The 22,400-nt window shown below is 42.3% G+C and overlaps 4 protein-coding genes across 10 annotated transcripts in view; 1 reads left to right on the top strand and 3 right to left on the bottom strand.

The window, feature by feature from the left end:
* Positions 1–37: 37 nt before the first annotated feature.
* Positions 38–5,900, bottom strand: rabep2 (rabaptin, RAB GTPase binding effector protein 2). Of its 4 annotated transcripts, none has more exons than XM_019868272.1 (12): positions 5,692–5,900; positions 4,344–4,499; positions 3,855–3,925; positions 3,433–3,771; positions 3,015–3,110; positions 2,831–2,929; positions 2,569–2,682; positions 1,747–1,828; positions 1,610–1,621; positions 1,246–1,400; positions 1,029–1,145; positions 38–395 (listed from the first exon to the last, which is right to left on the bottom strand). In XM_019868272.1, the coding sequence occupies exons 1-12, from the start codon at positions 5,735–5,737 to the stop codon at positions 291–293; spliced, it is 1,392 nt and encodes a 463-aa protein (XP_019723831.1). In that variant the 5' UTR covers positions 5,738–5,900; the 3' UTR covers positions 38–290. The 4 variants fall into 4 exon arrangements, with proteins under 4 accessions (XP_019723831.1, XP_019723835.1, XP_019723834.1 ...); XM_019868276.1 differs by having other exon boundaries at positions 1,747–1,825; positions 2,608–2,682; positions 5,692–5,899; XM_019868275.1 differs by having other exon boundaries at positions 2,608–2,682; positions 5,692–5,899.
* Positions 5,901–6,522: 622 nt separating this feature from the next.
* Positions 6,523–10,505, bottom strand: LOC109514864 (uncharacterized). Its single transcript, XM_019868277.1, has 12 exons — positions 10,248–10,505; positions 9,837–9,948; positions 9,568–9,661; positions 9,365–9,419; positions 8,847–8,987; positions 8,607–8,767; positions 8,306–8,404; positions 8,055–8,200; positions 7,756–7,927; positions 7,549–7,661; positions 7,120–7,204; positions 6,523–7,030 (listed from the first exon to the last, which is right to left on the bottom strand). The coding sequence occupies exons 1-12, from the start codon at positions 10,363–10,365 to the stop codon at positions 6,974–6,976; spliced, it is 1,353 nt and encodes a 450-aa protein (XP_019723836.1). The 5' UTR covers positions 10,366–10,505; the 3' UTR covers positions 6,523–6,973.
* Positions 10,506–10,973: 468 nt separating this feature from the next.
* On the bottom strand, positions 10,974–14,041 carry nudt9 (nudix (nucleoside diphosphate linked moiety X)-type motif 9). The gene is made up of 8 exons (XM_019868282.1): positions 13,853–14,041; positions 13,338–13,616; positions 12,867–12,956; positions 12,692–12,778; positions 12,430–12,541; positions 12,182–12,328; positions 11,899–11,983; positions 10,974–11,775 (listed from the first exon to the last, which is right to left on the bottom strand). The coding sequence occupies exons 1-8, from the start codon at positions 13,948–13,950 to the stop codon at positions 11,630–11,632; spliced, it is 1,044 nt and encodes a 347-aa protein (XP_019723841.1). The 5' UTR covers positions 13,951–14,041; the 3' UTR covers positions 10,974–11,629.
* A 1,661-nt stretch (positions 14,042–15,702) lies between these two features.
* Positions 15,703–22,400, top strand: part of mapk3 (mitogen-activated protein kinase 3) — an 11,053-nt gene continuing 4,355 nt past the window's right edge. For 2 of the 4 annotated variants that reach the window (XM_019868281.1, XM_019868278.1), the window contains exons 1-8: positions 15,703–16,183; positions 17,995–18,177; positions 19,052–19,241; positions 20,020–20,136; positions 20,216–20,330; positions 20,417–20,548; positions 20,830–20,939; positions 21,737–21,865. In XM_019868281.1, coding sequence (XP_019723840.1) covers positions 15,966–16,183; positions 17,995–18,177; positions 19,052–19,241; positions 20,020–20,136; positions 20,216–20,330; positions 20,417–20,548; positions 20,830–20,939; positions 21,737–21,856 — 1,185 coding nt within the window. In that variant the 5' untranslated portion in view covers positions 15,703–15,965 and the 3' untranslated portion in view covers positions 21,857–21,865. Of the gene's footprint in view, positions 16,184–17,994; positions 18,178–19,051; positions 19,242–20,019; positions 20,137–20,215; positions 20,331–20,416; positions 20,549–20,829; positions 20,940–21,736; positions 21,866–22,114; positions 22,220–22,400 lie in introns of those variants that run through there. The other 2 variants (XM_019868279.1, XM_019868280.1) reach the window with 2 other exon arrangements.

Here is a 22,400-nt window from a genome sequence, read left to right on the forward strand (position 1 = left end):
TATATATATATATATATATATATATATATATATATATATGACAAAAACGGACATGTGTGTTTTTCACGGGACAGCAACGATATAAAATACAGTGTTCCCACTCTTCCGGTGACACGGTTTGGTTCGAGACCGCGTTTTCACTCCGGTCACTAAATGTCACGTGTGAACAGCAACAGGAGTCTTTCTCTTGGTCGTTTCAAAACGGTGTCTGTCCCACATTGCCGTTCTTACTTGAGGGTCATTGGTCCATCGTTTAGCTTGGTCTCGGCTTTCCGCCTGCAGCAGCAGACTCAGGAAGCATCCGCAGGCGAGGAATCGTCTTTGCTGATTCCTTCCTCCAGGATCTCCCTGACTTGTTCAAAGGACTCCGCCTGCCTTATTAACTCCAGTTTCACCTAAGGGGAGTGCGAGAGCAGTGTCACACATAGCACTCATTTTAAGATCAAAATGACTCTAGTGCAGTGATTGCCCAACACAGTGTGTTGTTTTGATGACAAATAACTTACGAAATGCGTGTCCACCAAACCTTGATAGTGTTACAAATGCATATGGTGGCACTGTTCATACCGGCGGGTGAGCCAGCCGATTCATTTGGCCATTTTAAAAAACAGGCAGGACAAACATACGGTGGTATAAAATTAAAACCTCTGAGTGAGTTGATTTTTGTGAAATCATGCGCATAATGAATTCTTGCGCTCTCTGTTGGTTTGCTGTTTTGTGACAACTTTGAGTGGGAATTTTTATGCAAAAAGCCCTTTGTGCTGGGAAAACAAGAATAAGGTGGGGGGCGGGTTGTTTGTTTCAAAGCCTCTGTAGTGGAGAAGATCACTTTATAAGCATTTGGGTATTCAAATGTGTAAAGACAGTCCTCTGTACATTGGTTCATTAAAAAAAAAAAAACAGATGTATGCACATCTTTTGCTCTTATATTTGTGTCGTGCATTTGGTTCGGAAGTGTGCGGTCCTATTTCCTCAAAATTGCGGCCACTTCCATCATTTAAGTTGCCCATCGCAGCTCCGCTTCTCACCTGCAGTGACTGAGAGAGCTCAACAAAGTCTCTCTGTACAGTCTGGCTGGTGTCGACCTGAGAGCGCATGCTGATCACTTGGCTGCGCAGTTCCAGACATTGCTGATGTAAGGCCTCCTGCAAGCCAGACCGGGGTCATGTTAAAACTCCCCATGGTCTAATTGGATGGGTCCATTGCTTCTCTTGAGCACAAAGGTTTAGTTAGAGGCTGACTCACATTCTCACTATCCAGCCCTTTGTTGTTGCCCTGCACATGAGAGAGCGCCACCCGCAGGGCCTCGAGCTCAGTGCGGCAGGCCAACAGCTCGTGGTGAAACTGGTCCTTCTGGGCCTGAATCCTTTCTGTCTCTGTTTTTAAACTGGAAAATTGCACTGTGGAAAGCAAGCAAAAATCACACTGATAACGTTCCGTTTGTAAGTGCACTTTCAGATGATCTAATAGGGGAATATATTTCATTTTATAAAGCACTGAGAGGGAAGCACGGAGGTAATTTTGTCACTTACTCTTTAGTTTGTACAGTATAGTTCAAGAAAAAAAAATTCTATTTGAAATAAATCCGATGTGTGCTTCATATGCTCACCTTCGAGAACTTCTGAAGTGGTTCCAAGGTGAGCCGGTAAAAAAAAAAAAAAGAGAAAGAATTGAAAATATATCAGTCAAGTATATAATAACCACAAACCACACTCACAAAAAAAAGATAGTAATCCTATTACAGACCATTCTCCTCTGCTCGGATGTCAAGCTGCTCCCTCAGGTTGACAATCTCAATACGGAGGCGCTCCTCACAGTGCGCCGCCTGCTGGCCAGACAAGAGCACAAAAGTCAACTCCCACACCATTGACAATTAATTGTGGTGTCAAGTGGTTTACTGTACAATTAATGGTTTACCATCAAAATTATATGAACATGAGGCAACAATAATTTCAAAAAAAATGTTTATCAGTGGGAAGGGAAGTGAATTCATATGTTCAAGGCTCAAACTGCCATCGTCACAAAAAACATTAACTAGCTGAAGAGGCAAACATAGTTTACGCCGACACAAGAGAAAAGAGAAGCTAACCACTGTACAATACAACGAAAAATAAAGTACAGTAACTCACCCTTTGAAAACAAGAAGGTGTTTGTACAGCAATAGTGTCATCTAGTGGAGTTTTCATTGTTACGCATTGCTGCAATTAAGCCTTGCGATATTTAATGAGGTCTATTGCTCATATACTGGATTACGGAGAAGCCAGAAACTTTCCTATGCAACATTATATTCCACTTCCGCAGAAGACACTCATTGTTGGAGAGATGCTAGTCTGCATCTTGATTATTATCGAGGTCCCCTCGCATGACGTCACAGACTTTTGACTCCTGAGACACATTTCCTCGAAACTCCAAACATTGCCACTTATGGGGCGCTTAGGGGCCCCTTTTGAGGTTCCATTGCACTTGGTTATATTTCAATTTGTTCTCTCCCTTTATGCATTTCAATCGCGTGATGAAATGTTAGCAAATGTATCTGCGGCACTTTTTTTGTAAACAGCAATACGGCACCTGCCGTGACGCTGGAAGCGCTGAGGTGGAGCCTGTTACCTCATCCTCAACCGTCTCTCCTTTCAGTCTGGATAGCTCAGAGCAGACCTTTCTCTGGGACAGTGACAGCTCGGACTGGATTCACACACAAACATCACACACGTGCACTTGAGAACATATACAAGATGCCAACGCCAAATGTAGAAGTTGTGAAGAACCAAAATTTGTGAAAAATGGAGAATGAGCGATACACGGCCAGAATCAGATCAATATCATCACTCACCAGTCGACTCTGGAGTGTAGTTTGTGACTGGCTGAGGGAGTTCTGTAATTCCTGAAGAAGCGCCTCTGAGGACTGCACCTGAGACTGGAGCAATGATACCTGAACATAAACAGAAACGGCATCGGTCCATTTGCACAGCATCCCGATTATGCATGTGTCGTACGTCTGGCGGTTTACGTTCTACCTGTTTGTGTGTGTGATTGGTCTGTATGTCCAATTCTTTCTCCAGTTCCTCCTTTGCTTCCAAGAGTTGACTCACCTCCCCTCTCAACTCTGACAACTGTCCAACATACAGCATCGGATTTGAAACTTCAAACTAAAAACCCTTCAGGTAATCCCACTTCCACCCACATTCCAAAAGCACGCACGTTAGGGTAATTGATGGGTGTAAAATGTCAATAGGCGTTAATGTGGGCGTCAATGTTTGCTACTCCATTATGTGCCCTGTGACTGGCAAGCTGGTCTTGTTCAACCTGGGATTTATCGATTAATGTAAGTTTTAGTTTGGGATGTGGATAATGTTTTTTTTTCCCCATACAATGTACACAGCACGGTCATGCAGAGTACTTGTTTTAATACAATGAAGGGATATAAAACCCCACCTGAGCATTGAGTGCATCCCAGTCGCTATGGGTGACCAGCCGGTGGCCTGCTGGTGGCAGGTAGATGGCTTCCGGCACCAGAGTTCCCGTTGAGACCAAAGAGTCCGTGTCTTCCTGAGCGTGGAGCTTTCTTGGGAGGGAGGGTGTGTCAATGGAGAACGAGGACAATGAGTCCGAGTCACAGTTCCGCAGTGAAAAATATCCTTCGGTATTAAGCGGCAGGGCTTCTCCCTCCGGTGAAAGTTCCCCGTCGACTGGTTGGCAGCGCGACCTGTCTGGTGAAGTCTGGCAATCATTGCTGGCGGCCTCTGCATCCATTTTGCCCTTCTTTCCACTCCCCTATTGGATGAGGAAGAACAAATTGTAGCATTGAATCTGATCAACCTGAAAATTACAGAGTAAATAAATAATGACACACGAACCTGATTCTGGCTACTTGCTCTCCTCCCCTCAAGTAGGGCGGCTATCCTGGACTCATATTGCGCTGCCGTCTCTGTAAAGACATCATGAAATAATGATAAAACGACTTTTTCCACAAGGGGGGGCTTTGTCTACAATGGGCTGATCTTAGTGCTTGTGCTTCTTTCTACCTTTATTACCGTTTTTGTTTCATGGACCCACTGGGCTCCAGACCCCTATCATATAAGGAACAAAAATCTTATCCATCCATTTTCTACAAAGCTGGTCCACATCAGGGTCGAGGGTGGACTGGAGCCTATCCTGGCTGGCTTTGAGCGAGACACAGGGAACTGTGCTAAACAATTCTCAAACTTTTGTTAAGCCCACGTGCCTCAAGCAATTGTGATGCACATATTAGGCTTAAACATATCATTTAGGCACAGTTGTTTCCGTGTCAGAGAACTGGGCTGTGTGTACTATGCACTGCTTATCACAAGTAAACATGCACTGACCCCTGAGAGCCTCCTGAAGGGACTGGATCTCTTGATCACATTGTTTTTGCAGCTCTGCCAGTTCCTCCCGTTTGCTCAGTTCACAGATGGTCGCCACACCCTGCCAGTGTTCAACCTGCGCTCGACACTCCGTCAGCTGGGCTTGAAGGAGGGCTTCTATAAAATGACAAACAGGTGTTGATGTTTTGTAATAGTTAATGTCAGACAGGATGGAATCAAGGAAGACAAGCAAGAATGATTTCATGGGTTGAAGAGACCCAAATGGTTCAAATAAAAAAAGCTATTGAGTAACGTAACTTAATGTATCCTTTTTAAACGGGGAAATTAAACTGTGTGTCTGACTCTCCAGACGGGAGGACAAGCTGATGAACCAAGTGATTGAGAATGGATGAAAATGCACAAAAATCATTCATTTTATTTTTGTGTTTTGTTCATTTTTCGGGGGGCGAAAATTAAATATTGTTAAAATTTGAGATTTGTACCAGAACACAAAAAACACAGATCAACATGAATAACCTATGTGTCCAACCATTATACAAACCGGTCATTCATCAAAAATAATTTCTGTTTATCAGCTGCAAAGCCACATGTTTTCGTTCTGTTATGGTCTGGAGGAAACTTATGCAGACAAAGCTTTGGTTTCCTGCTGATCTATCAACTTGACTGGTTGTAGTGGATTGTTTGTGTTTTGCACTTTCCGTCGTCTGCTGATTAAAAAGTAAAAAAAAATAAAAATAAAAAAGATTGATTCAGCCCAACATAATTACAATAATCAGGTCTTTCCTAACCGTTGACGATTTGCATGTTCCTGCATTACTGCAATTACATAAAGATTTTCCGCAGTCACAGCTGTTATATACGATTCCTAGTATTGGCTAGTATTAGTAGCAGTTGTCATATTACTGCGAAATTAAAACACATCTCGACGTGTATCTTAAAGAAAGAACATGAGCAACGATATGGTCATATTACAGCTCAGAACTGAAAGTCGACAGGCTAACGAAGCTAGCGACTAACCTTACGATCTATGACGTCATAAAAGGCAGCGTGTTCCATCGGTAGCAGAACTGATGTACGGTATATTTTTTACGATTACTACGGGACCAATTTCCGATCGCGATCATGTCGAAGAAGTAAGATGATCGACCAAGCTCACACACCAGTTGCGAAAAGTGGAGTGCAGTAAAGTAAGCTAATGACGCCGAGTGCTAACATTATCAGGTTAGTTGCAGCTTCAACAGGTTTCAAAACAGTGGAGTGAGAAGTTCGTTTGTTCTTGAAACAATCGATTCACATCCACCCCGCTTACATGTCACACATCCCAAGCAGTATTTTTGTTGATTTGTACCTGTGTCTTCTCTCATTGAGCTCATCCTGTCATCAGACAACTCCATCGGTAGAAAAATGTCACAGCCAAAACCATACGGACGATGAACTTGCGCAAGACATTTTAACAAACACCGCGACTGCGACTGTAGTGTGGAAATGATCACTAGTACAGCTTCAACTTCAGGAAACAACTTTCCCCGGTCTCAGCCTGCGGAAATCGCGTCAACCTCCTTCCTGTGTCCACCTCGCTCTCTAGTTCTCTGCCTGGAATTTGCACTGTGACAAAAACCCTAAATTGAACACTAAGGACTTTGCAGACGGAAGGATAAAATAAAAGAAGACATACCTGGCAATCGTGGTCATGGCATCACATTTTTCATTTGATTACATTTTGAGTTGTGTAATTTTAATAAAGTATAAGTAAAAAATAATGTTTTTAATAACCGTACATAGTTATTCTCAACAAACGTTAAAACGTTATCAAAAATATACTGTGTGAATTATATGGCAGATTCTTCTTTAGTTTATGTATATACTGAAACCTAAATTGCAATTTTCCATTTAAAAAAAAACATTGGACATTTTTTTTCTTAATTCCAAGTATATAAACACACTCTGGAATTTGAAAGCAACACTTGCATTTTCAGCTTATAGACACGTTCATGAGTGTAAATAAATATTTACACCTTGCAGAGAGGTAAGAAAGATCTGAACATACATTGTGAAGACAAAGGAAAGGTTTTCAGAGTTGACCATTTTATTTTTTTCAGTTGACATCTTTAGTAAAAGAAAAGTTGAAATTAACAACAGTTGCAAAAAAGGTTGTTTGCTTAATATTTTTGTTTCAACAGTCGACACATGAAGTAAAATTCTTAATTTCTCCTGACAAAACACTATAAAATGCTAAGTGTTCAAAAAAAAAAGCAGTAACTTATACAAAACCAGTGCAGTGTGATTATTACCCAAAATTCAGTATCTCTGGTAAAGAAGTATAATTATTTTGCAAACGGTCATATATTTAAAGTGGTATGATTCTGACATCATGATTGAGTCAAGCAGAAGATAGATAAATAATGTCCATCGATAATGTATATGAAGTGATAAAGGCCTCGTCGCGACGAGACCTGCCTCTTCTCAGTTTTTCACAGAGGTATTGTCACAATAAAAAGGTCTATGAGGAGGTTTCGGTGGGTGTACCTTAAACGGAATTATCATCAAAAGTTATTGCAGTGTCCGTCTGGCAGTGCTTTTTTTTTTTTTTGTTGATTTACGTTTGGTCCGTGTTGTGTCTATCTGTGTCTTTAGTTCATGTCATGATCGCTGACACTCTGCCGCAGATACTCTTCATACAGCTTTTTCTGCAAGGTAAAAGTACAAAACATTTAGCATATATAGATGCTGTCGTTTATCCCAGTATTATTAAAAACAAAATAAACACAAGCACTACCTTTTTGGTCTTCGCCACCTCCTGAACAAAGTCCAACTTCTCCTGCAATTGTCTTTTCTGCTTTCCCGAGAGAGTTGGTTGAGTCCTGCAAAGAGTTAAACACCAAGAATTCCATCAACACCTAAAATGTCAACATAAAGCAAAGCCCAAGAGATAAGATCATCAGGTGTACCATGGACAACTACACCATTTTATACAGTGTGAAAACGACTGATTTACTGCAAAGTGTACAAGATATACCTTTGTTCATTTATCTATGACAGCGACATATCGTGAGTGACAGGCAGAGCAAATCAATGCTTGCATGAGATAGCAGAAGGCACAATTCACTTGGGTATCCACATGTAGCCATATAACCAAATGACACCTTCATAGAGACACTTGAAGAAGCCTGAAGTACAACTCGAATTGTAGTTTTGATTGTACTACCTGAAAGAGAATCGCGCTATGATGAGCAGCAGGAAGGAGGCAAGGACCATGGCACCGCAGCAGTAAAGCTGCTGCTCTCGAGACATCGATTCAAACATACGTACTGCAGGAACCTGAGGGTTCAAAAAGAGACAAGCGTGGCCGCTTCAGAACGGAGAGCTCAGTAAGCAGGAGAACAAATACAGTTAATATACGGAGGACACTAACCAGATAAAGGGAGAGGGCTTCGATGCCTTGGCGACCCAAAGCCACCTCCAGAAGCTCCTTGGACAGAGTGCCCAGCAAGAGCACGGCCAAAAGAGCCATGGGGATGCTGAAGCCCAGCAGTGTTAGAAAGCAGCTCTTGCAGCGCGCCCGCGAGTTCTCAGAACTGACCTGCCTTTGAGATGGAAGGTCAATGTCGTGTTCTTTGGCCAAAATAATGTGAGTGTTCACATACCGTACAAGATTGTTTTTGGAAAAAAAAGGAGATTTTATACAATTTTTCTTTTAGTTGCGTGTGATACCTGTCGCTGGTCAATTTATCCGTGATGGCTTCACTAATGATGTCACAGTCCTTCTCCAGAGAGTTGAGCGTATTCTGGACTGTCTGATTGATGGTCCTCTCAATAGTGCGACACACTTCCTCAATCTGGTTGACACAGCGGCTGGGCTAAAAACAAAAACAACAAAACACCCATCAGGCACTCCAAATGATGGGACAGGGTGTTAGCTGCACATGCAAGGCTCAAAGGTGGACAACCATCGAAAAATGTACCTTGTTTGGATTCGGAATGTAGATTGTGGGCATGTCAAAACCACATTTATTAAGTCCTGGTCGTTTGCAGAGCTCCTGGACAATCTGCATCATTACTCTCTACAGAATAAACATGAAAGATTTAGTGAGATGGAGCACTTTTTTTTTTTAATCAATAGGCACTGTGAAAAAAAATGTTTTTACTTTAGCTCTAGACCCCCCTCCGAGCTAGTCTGATGTCAGCAATTCTCACATCGCCGTCAAAATTTCAATTTGGCTGAATGTAAAGTGGGTGGCCCGTGCCCATCTACTTTGCACCTACCTGTCTGTCAGACTCTCCCCCGGCCTCATCCGCCTTACTGAGGTAGAAACGCAGCCGATCCCCATGTTTGTCATTCAAGGCCTCCACAATGTTGAGAGTACGTTTGCACAGAGCCTGACCCATCGGGTCAAAGAAGACCAGAATCAGGTCACAGAGATCACCTGAGTGGGGACACGGGGAACACTGTTACTCGATCACACTCCACGACAACGACAGATATGCTAAGAGATCTTGACCCACCTAGCCACAAGACAATTTCATCCACATCAAAGGGATATTTCATATCACCATCTACCAACCCAGGCGAATCCACAAAAGTCACCAGGCTGAAACGTTTCTGCCGTGACGTGCAGATTTCTGTGCTTATATACTCTGAGACACCTAGAAAGCAGACAAAGTGAAAAATAAGAGAATGTAATTCGGATGCAAATGTCTTATTTTGATCGTGTACACAAAATACATTGACGAGATCCAATAGAATAGCTGTTAAAAATCTGTGAATGTATTGATGGGCAAAGTAAAAGAGAAAATAAGAGGATCAAATTAATACAAACTCTTCTCACTGTGATGCAGGGTAGATTTCCCGCAAAACAAACTAACCGCAATAAATAAACATTTGTTAGTGTCTTATCATAATAGAACTTGGTTCTGACAACATTTTAATTATCTTCCATAAATGTATGCATAGATTTGACTGTGTTTTCTGTTGAGAAGAGGTGCATCTCGAGAACATGCAAAGACTGTCTTGGAAAGCTGACCTTTGAACTCTTGCAGAGGCTTGAAGTGGGGATATAGATGAAGGGTGGCATTTCCCTAAAACAACACAGAGAGTGTCTGTAGATATGAAGTATGTTTCAAACGTAAGTATTTATACGGATTGCTCAGAGTTGCACAGTGAAGCACACTCGAAAATGGTTTTGCAGATTTGGGGCTTTTCACAAAACTTTCAAAGAAATCTTACTGTGAGGGATTCTCTCTTGCGCCCACTTGTAACAAAACTGAATCCCTGGGTCTCAATAGCAACACCAGTTCGCTGGATGTGCTCTTCAACATACCTGAAAGACAAAGACAAAATCATTCATTCAACAAATTCGAAAAATGGGTAAATGACTTCACACTCCTGAGTCAAATTTAGTTTGAAAGACTTTGGTGAAAATGCAGTCAACTGATGAATGAAAAAAAAAATTGTCGTCTGTCTTTCTTGCATATACACACACAAAATATATATACCAGTTGATGAATGAGCTTTTTCCAGCAGAGTGGTTGCCCATCAGCATCACAGTGATCTTCTTTCTGGGGGGCAGCAACTTTACACCCACAGACTCAGCCACTGCAATTAAACCTGAAGACAACCATAAATATGAGTTATGAAAGTGAACCCCCTCGGGCTGTCACAATCAAATCGTTTTAGAATCGATAATTCTATTGGGTATTGCAGCGACTATGAACTGGGGTAACAAACATAAAACCAAAGTTCGCTTTGGCCCAAACGCGAGCAATTACGATTAACGATCCCTAAAGTACTACTGCGGCTGACACTAGCTAGCTAACAGTTAGCGCCCAATATTAGGGAACGGACGACCGATGCTAGCGTGTCCGCCGGCTAACTTTTCACGAATACGCGATACTCAGCCAACTCACCACTGTCGGGTTCCGTGTACAGTTGATGACAATCCCGCAAAATGCGCTCATCGCAGCTAACACCGCCAGATATTCTGTCGGCATTTGCTGCACTTCTGCTTTTACTTTTTCCAGACATTGTTCCTCACAAATATGAACGTTTAAGAAATTGTTTAATAAACCATCTGCAGCCGCAATTCCTACACGCAGACTCGATGCAGAGTTTGAATCGCCCCGGTAAGCTACGCTGAAACGCAGGAGTACTACGTAAGAATCAGGCCACGTCGTCTACTTGAGCGTCTTTTGTCGCAATGGCTTGTGGGTAATGTATTTTATGTAAACATTTTTTTGCACGAACTGAGCAATCGTATCGCTTCAATACAGGGTTATCCTTTGATGAAACGGTCAATTAAATTCATGATTTTTATATTATTTAAAATGCCAAATCGTGCATTAAATTGTACATCAGCCGTAAAATGTTTGTATTGACACAAAACTGAGACTGCACGGGTACCAAATTTTAACATTTAGATTGACTAGGTCTCATTTTCCAGAGTATTCTTCATGTACGCCCTAAACATTCAAATAAGTTATGGAGGAATGATCTGCAAACTACAAAACATATTTCTGCTATTGATTATTAAAACGGCAGGTCTTTTATCTATATACTGTATTTTCTTTGTGAATGATTTTCCTCGTTCAACAAAATAACCGAGATCACACAGTGCAATGAATTAAACAGCTATTATCTTTAAATGTGTTTCATTTCAAATACATTAGCAGTAGCACGCACTGTAAAATTTTTTTTTATTAATTTCCACAGGCACAGATAGAAAAGCAAACACAGGGATACAAGGCAACTCGTGTTAATACAATTAATGAATCACTTGGTTACACTACATTGATTAACGATGGAGAATGATGAAAAATCTGGACACATATACTGTACATTTAGTACATATGTACACACATACTATGTGTCACTTATAGCATTGGTAAAGATGAAAATTTCGTGGTCGTTCATTTCTGTTCCCATGTAAAGATCAGCCTGCGAAAGCTCATAGTGATTGTACTCATCACGTTTCGATTAATGAAGCTAATTGTGTTGTTCTCACATGACCACATTGGGTTAATGTGATCCTTGTGCACAATGAATATATTAGCATAATTTTCTGCAACAGAAATAATGTTGGCCTTGTCTTTTGTCGCATGTTAAGCTTCCCCCGGATCAGATGTTGCTGCACGGCGCGTGCGTGTAATACACACACAGGAGAGAGGCAAACAAATGGTGATGTTGTTTGTTCTCAATTAAGAAATCTATACTTTGGAATCAAGTCTTTTATCCTATATACTTCAAGATGTCATGGCACAAATGTTTCCAACATTGTTATGGCAGTCCGTGGCTACCAGTGGGACTTCCTCTCTTTAGCAACCAGCTCCAGTAAATGAGAATGGCTCGCATAGAGTGGGAAGGACGAGTCTACATCAACCCACTGTACTTGGCCTGCGTCATCGCCAGCTTGCAACGGTAGCTCGCTCACACTGTTGCCTGCGTATAAACAAAAGGAAAAAGAAAAACGTGTTTTCTAAAAGTGGCGATTAGAAAGTACTTAAGTGTCCATTAAATTGGTGATGAAATGATAAAACACTGCATTTTTCAAACTATGCGTACCATTTTCATCGTGGAAGTTGACCGCAACGGTCTCCATCCAAGCATTATCGGTGTTTCTTGGGTCATCTACATATCCTTTAAAGACCTGCAGAACAAAATAAAGAGTACATTTTTTTTAAAGAGTGATCATGTCCAAGCTCACTGCAATGGAAAACTTAAAACGAGTCTCATTTGGCTTATTTTATTTGCAGGTATATCATTAATGTATGTTCATTTGGAACTCATATCGACATTTTTCTTTTGAGAAATATGCTGGAAAAAAACATGTTTGTCAGTTGCAGACCTCAAAACCGGGTGATTTGAAAAGTTGGGTGATGCGCTCATGAATTTTAGATTTCTCTGATGGCGGCACTCCCAGCGAATTCAATGCTTCTTCTGAAAACTCTCGCTGAAGCGTCAGAGAAACCTGCTCCCCTGGATCTACCATCCCCTACAAGAGAGACACCAGGATGTGAGTTTTATCCTCGAGAATCATGGCAGAAGTAATGTGGACAGGAAAGTGAACAACAAAATGAGGAAAAAGCCACCCACGCCTGGAATGGCCCACTCTCCGCAATCTTTTCTCTTGATGGATACAAATTGCAGGATGGGCTTTTTGGAGATATGGTGAAGAATCTTTTCTCCTTTAGCATCTACTTTCCATCTGCCAGACAATAACATGTATCATTCAGTTGATCCCAGCTGCAACGGGCACAAGGTTAGATTTAAATTTAAAAGAGGAGCAACCTGAAAATTTGACAGAGTAATAGTATGTTAAGTATAGGTAGTAGAGTAATGGAAAAAAATGTATTACCTTGTGACAATAGGATCTGCAGCATGATTGGGCCCCCATCGCCCCAGCAAACCTCTGCCCGTCAGCCCTGTGCGTCCATTAGGGTTTCTAAAAAAGTGTAAAAAAAAAAAAATAAAATAAAATGCTCACAAAACACATTACATCTGCAACCGAGTGACAACCAGTCCAGTCTTACAGTGGCTTTCCATCTTCCACTTTGTAGCAGCCCTCAAAGCTTCTTCTGTCCACAGCTCCATCTAAAGTATTGAACTGCGGAGAGAATGAGCTGCAATTCAAGCGAAAATAAATTTCGATTTTAGTTCCCCAAATGTGACCAAAATTAGACACAGTTAAAGCCAAATTTAACAAGCACAACTGCACCAATCTACAAACATTCATCTATTATCCATTATTGGCAAGTAGTATGTATTGTCCTGTCTTTCTTAGGTGTTTGGATAAATATTGATTCTGAACTGCTCCAGATGATGTGTGCGGCACAACTGTGTGTTGTTATACTGCAAGTTCGTATAGTGTATTCATGATTTCCATAATTATACAGTAATAGCGGTGGTACAAAGAGGTGGATTAAGTCGAGCAAATCCCCATTGAAGGCCGAGATACCAAATGCATGGCCCACCACTGCTCAAAATACATATATGATACTCACCCAATTTCAGGATCTGCCCAGACTGGCTTCTTTGCCACTGAAGGATGAGTGTAGTTGACTGGATCATATCCTGGGAAGCTCTGACTCCAGTCCACCTGGGAATCACTCACCAGGATGCGCTTGGTTTTGGAGGCTGGGTACTCGGGGCATCTGGACTTATTGTGTGCTGAAGATCTCATTGTGCAGACCCTCTTGGAGTAGTTAGAACAACTTGAACTGATGAGGGCGATGGAGGGGTTGACTCTGAAAGGATGGCCAACAGAGCAGGGGATGGCAGCCCTGCGGGAATTAAAGTTTACGGAATAAGATCCTTCAAAACTGCACGCATTGTTTAGGTAAGAAAAAAAAAACAAACTGAACAACGGCAAGGGTAACAGTAGCAAAAATGACAGCCCTTAAATTGTTCCAGTAATAGCCGTGATTTATGACCTAGAAGTAGCCTAGTAGTCTATGTGCAACGGTTTCCATTCCCGGTACTCAAAGCAGCTTTAAGTATTTATGACTAGAATCCAAACCTGAGTCCGTAAGTGTTGACTGTATACGGGAAGTCCAAAATGGCGAGCGCTAAACGAATCGGGACGAGCCAGTTTTGTCGCAATACAAAACGTAGCATTCCTAGTACCAAGGATTCAAGAAATAAGTGAGTGTTCTATAAACAACATGTCAAGTACGTATCGTTCGCGACGTGACCAGGAAGTGGACTCACTGATTGCGTCACGACGCAACCAAGGGGCGCGGTCACAGTTGCACTGGTTTCCATAAAGTTCAATTTATCTGAAAAAAAGATGTTATTTAAAAGTGGTAAATGAGATAAAATTGAACTATAGAGATAATTTGTGTAATTATGGTTTTATTAAATGTTCTTCATTCATCTAATGCTGAATTTGTACATCGTGTGGATGATTTAAACATTTAATGGTTGATGTAAGTGATTAAATGACTTGTTTAATTGTAAGTTTTGCTTACTTCATGAATGTAGGCTGTCAAAATTAAGTGTTATATATGGCTATAGCTATAATTGCTATTAAAAAGTCTACACGACCATGTTCAAGTGCTGAATTTCTCGGATATCAAATATGGAACTTACTTAATCAATTAAAAATATGTTTATATATTTTGAGAGGGGATAACATATGAAAAAATGTACAACAACCTGGGTGCATAAATATGCACACACTCAAACTAATGTTTTTTTGCAGCACATTTGGCTTTTATTACAGCACTGTCTCTGGGCCATTTCAAAATCTTAAGCTTCTTCTGGTGCAGCCATTCCTTTGTTGATTTTGAACTTTGCTTTGGGTCATTGTCATGATGCAAGATATTGTTCCTCTTTTTCTTCAGCTTTCTAACAGAAGCTTAAGGGTTTTGTGCAAACATTAACTGGTATTTCAAAATGTTCATAATTGCCTCCCCCGTGAGTATGGTCCCAGTTCCATCTGAAAAAAAAACATCAGTCCCAAATCAAGTTGGTTTCACTGTTACTTCACTTTGTCACGAAAGGGTGTGGTATTCCTTTGTGATGAAAAGTGCCGTGTGCAAATGTACCTATAGGAATTATGGCCTAAAAAAAAATTCAACCTTGGTTTCAGCAAACCATACCACATTTCCCCATATGTCTTTGGGATATTTCAAATGCATGTGATTCATCTTGCCATAAGACATACAGAAGACAGGAGACTGTTGCCACATACTAAATAGCCTTTACTTGCTAGAAATTTTGACAGGTCCTTCAGTGTTGCTGCTGGCACCTTGGAAGCCTCCCTTTCCAGTTTTCTTCTCGACTTTCCAGCAATTTTGGAGGGATGTCAAGTTCTCACTCACAGTTAGCAGCTCTGATGATACTTTGTACAACCTTCTTTTGCCTCCAATACATCACCTGATGTTCTCCTATAATGTTTCGCAAGATGGGATCATGGGAAAATACAGAAGGAGGGATCTTCGAGCATTCCTCTTTACACACCACAGTCTATACATCATCCAGCGACCTGGGGAATGAGACTGGCAGGAGCTCTATCTATCTATCTATCTATCTATCTATCTATCTATCTATCTATCTATCTATCTATCTATCTATCTATCTATCTATCTATCTATCTATCTATCTATCTATCTATCTATCTATCTATCTATCTATCGTTACACGTGGATACTTAAAATTTTCTGGATAAAAATGAAATCATAAATGTGTCAATTTGATCCAACTATTTCCTTAGAATAAATCAGCAACGTAACTGGTTACGCCCACCCAAGGTTGCGCTATTCAATGCCGTGGATTAAGCTTGTTTTATTCACACAATGAAGTTAGGTAGGTGGTGGGTCCTTAAGTATGAGGGAAGTGGACATAACTCCGCTCGGCTAAGTAGACGGGATGAACAAATCAAACGCAACTGCATCATCGTAGCCCAGCACGCGCATTTACACTCCGAGCTCCGACCAAATCCGAGCTCGCGCACGCAATCGGTTTACACTCCGGGTGGTGTCGAGAGACTCAGTTTCTCTTTTCTCCAAACATTCGAGTCTGTGAAAGCCTCAACTTGAGACGTCACATCTTGCCGAGAGCGACGCCTGTCCCTCGGTAAAAACTCCCTGACAGAGCAGGCAAAGCCAGGCGCGGCTCGGAGAGGAAGAATGGCGGATTCGAGCAGCACCGCAGCGGTCGGGGCCGCAGCCTCAGCCTCCAACAGCGCTACTGCTCCCGGGGCGGCTGGCACTGTTGCGCATGATGGGGCGCCGGGAACTGCGGGACAGAAATCCGCGTCCGAGTCTGTGAAGGGCCAGATATTCGACGTGGGCCCCCGCTACACCAACCTGTCTTACATCGGGGAAGGGGCTTACGGAATGGTGTGGTGAGTACACTACTTGTTCTCCCTAGCTTACTGTCTCAAACAAGACCGCCACTTGTTTTTCCAGTATCGGACAGTTTGTTGTTGCAGTGTTCAACGAGTGTTACCCACCGAACTACAGCCATGTTTTCATGTAGACGTCACCTTATGTCTAGTATCCGGACGTCGTTTGTTCTAAATCAGCCTGTTGTGTGGTTAGCAGGTTAGCAAACTAGCTACAGGCGTGGCTATGAGCCTTACAGGAAATGCTATAGAGAAGCTTGGCGCAGGACGCAGTTTGCTGTCCTACTCCGCACACAGCTTTTTTTTTATTTTTCTCCAAGTCGATTTCAGCCGCAGTCGCAAATTGGTCACCGATTATACGCAACTGACACCTTAATCGTATGGGTCGCCGGGCAAAGACTAATCGCTAAAAATAATCGGCTGTCCAGAAAACGGGTTTGCAGAGGATGCGAAGGGGATTTGCTACTCGCACCGAGGCCTCTCCTGTTATCGCTACTGGTGATCTGCAGCCTTGTGTGGGCACGTTGAGCAAACCTGTTGCGCACGATACGAGATCACTGCCAACTCATTGCTGTGATTGCAGTGGCAAGCCATTGCTGAGCTGCGAACATGGCCACAAGTTACGTGGGGGGCGTTTGGCCTCACTCCAGGATACAAACAGCCCGGAGAAGGACTGTGACGACATTGAGTTCTGTTGTGGTTTGTTTCATCGCGATCTTGCGATTCTGTTGCCGCTGTGGATATTTTAGGCACGCTGACTGACAGCACTTACGGGCGTTGTGGAGAAAGTACTCTCACTCACACAAATACTTGTGTCAAAGTACGGGTGTTTATGTAAGTAAAACAGAAAATGTAGAGAGTCTGAAAAGTACAAACGTCAAAATGAATTTGTATTTACTGTCAATTGGAGACATTGTCTGTTTTGCTAACTTTGTAAAAGGAGACAAAAATGATATGCATAAAAATGTGTTTCCCTCTCACCAACTTTCATGTGGAATCATTAGGGCTCAATGATTCCACATGAAAGTAAAATAATGTAGTTGCGACCCCCGACCCCCAATTTTGCAATTGCCATCTAATATGTGATAATTTTTTTCAAGGGCTTCATTTTTTTTAACAAACACAAGCAATAAAATAATCTGCATTACAGTGAACATGATCAGATTTATTATAGTGGTCTTTCAAATGTTTTCACTGCCTTGAGCTTTCCTTTACTGCTTTCTCCAATTAGAATGGACCAATAGTCTGTGTTATTTTTGAACGCAAATAATCATCCTCTTCTGCTTCACTTGCATTTATATCCTCATTGGAGGCATAACTCGACTCCAGATGATGTGTGAGAATTTTCACTGTGCTTTCTCTGAATTCTCATGCACATACTGGCACGCTAGCCTGCTGCAGAGATCTTGCGTTTTCTTTTTTTTTTTAATGTTAGCGCATGCTTGGAAAAAAATGTCATGAATTTTTTTCCATATCAGCTGCATGGAGCAAGAGTACTCTCCCACGTCAGGTTTTAGGTTCGACTTGCAAAAACAGTGGAACGTTCTTTTGAATCGTATGCATTCGTGTGGCTCTTAAATCCACAATGCAGCTCTTTCATGAGCTCTACCTGGTCACGTCTTTACTTGTTCACCTACTCCAAATGGTGTAGGTGTAGCATACACCTCCAGTTATTCCGAGTAAAACGATGTGTCACACGCTCATCTCTGCAGATCAGACTTCTCCAACGCCCTTTCATCAGCTGGTATCCTGTATGAATACTGCAGTGTGTAACATGAGCCCTGATTTGTGCCTCTCTTCTCCACATCCAGCTCTGCCCTGGACCACATGACAAACCAGCGCGTAGCCATCAAGAAAATCAGCCCCTTTGAGCACCAGACATACTGCCAGCGCACACTGAGGGAGATCAAGATCCTGCTGCGTTTCAACCATGAGAACATCATCGGTATCAACGACATCTTAAGGGCTCGCCACATCGACAATATGAGGGACGTGTATCCTTTCCTCTCACACGCTTATCAGACCCTTCCTGGGCATGTACACACTTAAGTCCATTGTTTTTCTTGTCAGTTGCTCACATTTTATTATTCCCCAAAACAGTTTTGACAGTTTTCGGCTGTACTGTACCTCTTTTTTGGGTTTGATTAGGCTAGTGATAACTCACGTAAATGATAGAGGCCCTTAGATGAGGCAGAAAGCTGCTCAGTAGATCCCCGGCAGTCTCACAAAAGAGGAAAGCCACCACACGAGGAGGCTTAACTTGCTGCTGATCCATTTAAATGTACACTAATCAGTCCAGTACATCTCTAAAAATGATAGCGGTCCATCCTCTCTGTGGGTGGATTGATGGGTTTCTCGGTGTGGCTCGAAAGAATGAAGCCATTTTGCCCAGCGTCACTTTTTAGTTTTTGATTGATTTGTAACATGAAACCACCTTGGCACTTGGCATTTGGATGATTTAAGACTTACTCTTTCCATAGTTCACAATGTCGTTGTGTTGCTCTGCGTTTCTGAGAGCCGTCGGATATTCCCGTGCTATCACCGCACGTATCAACGCAGCAAAAGGGAAAGGGAGTATCAAATGTATCAAATCACAGTTTGTACTTTTGACAAACGACCGACAAGATTTTACAGGATGAGATAAGCAAGTTCAGAAATCCCGCACTACAAGTCAAGCCCCTTGCCCTTCACTCTTGGCGGCAGAAGTGAATCAAGCGCAGTTATTGATTGATTTTGCCAAACGTGTACCTCAACCCACAGTTCTGTCGGTCGGCACAACGCCAGAGTCGGTTTTACAGAGCTGTTACATAATGTATGTGTTGATGCCGTACAACTCCGCGATATCCCTTGACTCGAGTGCACCGCCAGTTACATCGTGCAGACGCTGATGGAGACAGACCTGTACAAGCTGCTCAAGAGCCAAAAGCTGAGCAACGACCACGTCTGCTATTTCCTCTACCAGATCTTGCGAGGACTCAAGTACATCCACTCTGCCAACGTGTTGCACCGGGACCTCAAGCCCTCCAACCTGCTCATCAACACCACTTGCGACCTCAAGGTCAGCTTTCACTAACCCTGCACAAGTGCACATACAGTATACGGTACGGCCGCATCATGTTATTGAGCTCTTTGCAATCGGGTAACACGTACATACTGTAAAATCCCAAGAAAAACGCTCCCCTTTTTTAAATTTTTGACTTAATGCTCACTGCGAAGGTTTGTCAGAGACTGTGGCGGTAGCCGGGCCATACTTTGCCGAGCTCTGCTCTTGCGTGAGGTTTCTTCATTATGTTGTTTCAAATTTACATTTGTAGCTCCATGCCAAAGGTTTCCCTGTGTCTGTTGTGCACACTTGTTGTGTTCTCATTGAGGCAAACTTGAAGCCTCGGATTAGCTGATCATGTGGGAAGCGGAGAACAAAAGCGGCACCTGTTGCAGTGGCTTTTGGATGTATTTTGCTCATGCGCAAGGAAAAAAAATGACACGTAGTCCTGCAGCACAAATAGCGCTAATCACATTTGCATGATGCAATTGTACAAATCTCGTTCAATATGTACATTATTGTGCAATATTTACGTTTACATAATCGATTTCGATGATTATCGGTTAACAATCAAGTGAATGCAATGAAAAAAAAAAATAACATTTTTAATCCGGTAATTGGTCTGTATGTTAGATTTTTATTTGATGCCACCGTCGTAACATGACTGGAACCTGACCAGGCTTCATCTTGTTAGATTTCAGCCATTCTGACGACTTCTCATCAGTGAAATCAGATTTGAGGTACATATTGTATTGATCCGAAGATTAATGACAATTCATTTTTTCCCCTCAAGATTTGTGACTTTGGTCTGGCGCGCATCGCAGACCCTGAGCACGACCACACAGGATTCTTGACCGAGTATGTGGCCACGCGTTGGTACAGGGCTCCAGAAATCATGCTCAACTCAAAGGTGAGTGTGCAAGTGTTTTTTTGCATGTTTGTGTCTGACGGAGTAGCTTGTCAACTTGTTGACTGTGTGTGTGCCTCAGGGCTACTCTAAGTCCATTGACATCTGGTCAGTGGGCTGCATCCTGGCTGAGATGTTATCAAACAAGCCCATCTTCCCTGGGAAACATTATCTGGATCAGCTCAACCACATTCTGGGTGAGCTCTCATAAATGTGTCTGTACACAAAGTGCCTGAAGTAGGCATTGAAATAAAAAAATGTTACTGATAACTCGTCGATGTAGGTGTCCTGGGCTCTCCGTCCCAAGAAGATCTGAACTGCATCATTAACATGAAAGCCCGAAACTATCTGCAGTCTCTACCTGAAAAACCCAAAATTCCCTGGGAGAAGCTTTTCTGCAGGGGCGACTCAAAAGGTAAAGTGACATGAATTCAACTTCCTGCGAGGAATCGAGCAGGACTGATGTAATAAATCAAAAAGCACCTGAGGGCGAACCTTGAACGAATATAGTGCAAGAACATTGAGGATGGGTTGTCAAAAGGAATTTCATTAAGTTCATGACGTGGGCTAGCCAGTCTACAAACAGTACTCCTTTATCCAAGTCATTCGCTCTCTCTTTTTCTTGTCCTTCTTTTTTGTTTTGCCTTTTATTTTATTTCTGGTGGTTGATCTAATGTAAGTTTTTCCCCACTACAGCTTTGGACCTGCTGGGCCGCATGTTGACCTTTAACCCCAACAAGCGTATCAGTGTTGAGGAGGCGCTGGCTCATCCTTATCTGGAGCAGTACTACGATCCCACAGATGAGGTACGCTCACAAAAAAAAAAAAAACATGCACTGCTACTTCCAATGTATTGTCATGGTCTCACAAGTTGTCAATATACACACAACCGTCGTTGACTTTCGATCGCTTTATTGAACACAATACGCACAGGCATGTTAAGACATGAGCTACTACAGCAACTACTATGGCTAATCTGAGTTAAAAAAAACACAAAAAAAAAAACCCCAGTAAAAGCCACTCTACTTTCATTCGCTGATACACACGTCACTCATGAGGCCAAACCCTGCCTTTCAAAGCTAGACACACTCATAGTTATAAATATTATATAGAATGTGAGGATGGCGACCCCCCCCTAGTGGACAAAAATGACACCCGCATCTCACATGTGTGATATTATATAATCGTTAGAATGCAAAAGCGATGCAAAGTTAATAATCCACAATGGAGAACAATCAGTTCGGAGCAGTCAACAGTTCTTCATTAAGTGCTGAATCAATTGTCCCTAACTGTTATGGTCCTCCTGTTGACTTCGCAAGTGTTTGTCTTCATTTCAAGTCATGCAAGTTTGAATGTGAGTGTTCTTCATTCCTTTTTTTTTTCATTGCAATTAGCATAAATGTTGCTGTACCGTGCCAATACAAATGTCAGCACTGCACCACGCCAATTAGAACTGCAAGCCTATGAAAATCGAAAGACTCTTTGTCGTGTTAGGTTCATGTCTTTGTTCAGACTCACCAAACCATAATAGACCTCATTCTATTGCACGTCATTGAGACTTCTGTTTGACGCATTCCACGCCTGTTGGTGTCGATCTTTGTAGCCGGTGGCGGAGGAGCCCTTCACTTTCACCATGGAGTTGGATGACCTTCCCAAGGAGAAGCTGAAGGAACTCATATTTGAAGAGACGGCTCGCTTCCAGGAGACCTATCAGGGCTCTTGAGACACGCAGGTCAGTTCAAAAAGAAGCCCTTCCATGCACACATTCACACGACCGCACAATTTCATTGAAAAGAAAAGGGTGAGTCTCTAAGGCACCTTTAGGGAGACTCAAGGAAGTAAAAAAAAAAAAAAAAAACAATTAGCTTTGTCAGATTGGGATTCGACACTGTCCCACTGTAAAGTGATCCTGAAAGTAATTTGGGTGATGAAAATCTGGATAAACCCCGTTTTCTTTCCTTTCTTCTTTTCCTTCCTGTAGTCCAAAAGAGTGTCAACACCAACCACAGGCTTGACACCTGAAGACCCCCCCCCCCCCATATGATATGCTTAAATTCAAGAAAATGCATCCTCAAGAATCCAAGGATAAGATACAAAAACTCTGAACATTGGCTGCTTTCTTTCCATTTCCACAGCGAGAAAGCTAATAAGCGTTGAGCTTTGATTTGTGTGGGGCCGTCGTGCCTCTCTGCTCTTTACTCTCCCCGCTCCTTTCAAAACATTCTTTTGTTTCCTGTGCCCTGGTTGCCCCCCCCCCCCTCCCCATC

This window comes from Hippocampus comes, unplaced genomic scaffold, assembly GCF_001891065.2.
Source record: "Hippocampus comes isolate QL1 unplaced genomic scaffold, H_comes_QL1_v1.1 scaffold314, whole genome shotgun sequence".
Classification (NCBI taxonomy): Eukaryota; Metazoa; Chordata; class Actinopteri; order Syngnathiformes; family Syngnathidae; genus Hippocampus; species Hippocampus comes.

Excerpts from the sequence above, each read along its gene's own strand:
- rabep2 (XM_019868272.1), bottom strand. The coding sequence starts at position 5,737 with ATGGAGTTGTCTGATGACAGGATGAGCTCAATGAGAGAAGACACAG. Across the intron at positions 1,146-1,245 it reads AAGGGCTGGATAGTGAGAAT|GAGGCCTTACATCAGCAATG; the intron begins GTGAGTCAGCCT and ends TCTGGCTTGCAG. Across the intron at positions 396-1,028 it reads AGCTCTCTCAGTCACTGCAG|GTGAAACTGGAGTTAATAAG; the intron begins GTGAGAAGCGGA and ends CACTCCCCTTAG.
- LOC109514864 (XM_019868277.1), bottom strand. The coding sequence starts at position 10,365 with ATGTCTGGAAAAAGTAAAAGCAGAAGTGCAGCAAATGCCGACAGAATA. Across the intron at positions 9,662-9,836 it reads AAAAGCTCATTCATCAACTG|GTATGTTGAAGAGCACATCC; the intron begins GTATATATATTT and ends TTTGTCTTTCAG. Across the intron at positions 8,201-8,305 it reads ACATTCCGAATCCAAACAAG|CCCAGCCGCTGTGTCAACCA; the intron begins GTACATTTTTCG and ends TTTTGTTTTTAG.
- nudt9 (XM_019868282.1), bottom strand. The coding sequence starts at position 13,950 with ATGCTACGTTTTGTATTGCGACAAAACTGGCTCGTCCCGATTCGTTTA. Across the intron at positions 12,542-12,691 it reads GCAGATCCTATTGTCACAAG|ATGGAAAGTAGATGCTAAAG; the intron begins GTAATACATTTT and ends ATTGTCTGGCAG. Across the intron at positions 11,984-12,181 it reads TCAAATCACCCGGTTTTGAG|GTCTTTAAAGGATATGTAGA; the intron begins GTCTGCAACTGA and ends TTTGTTCTGCAG.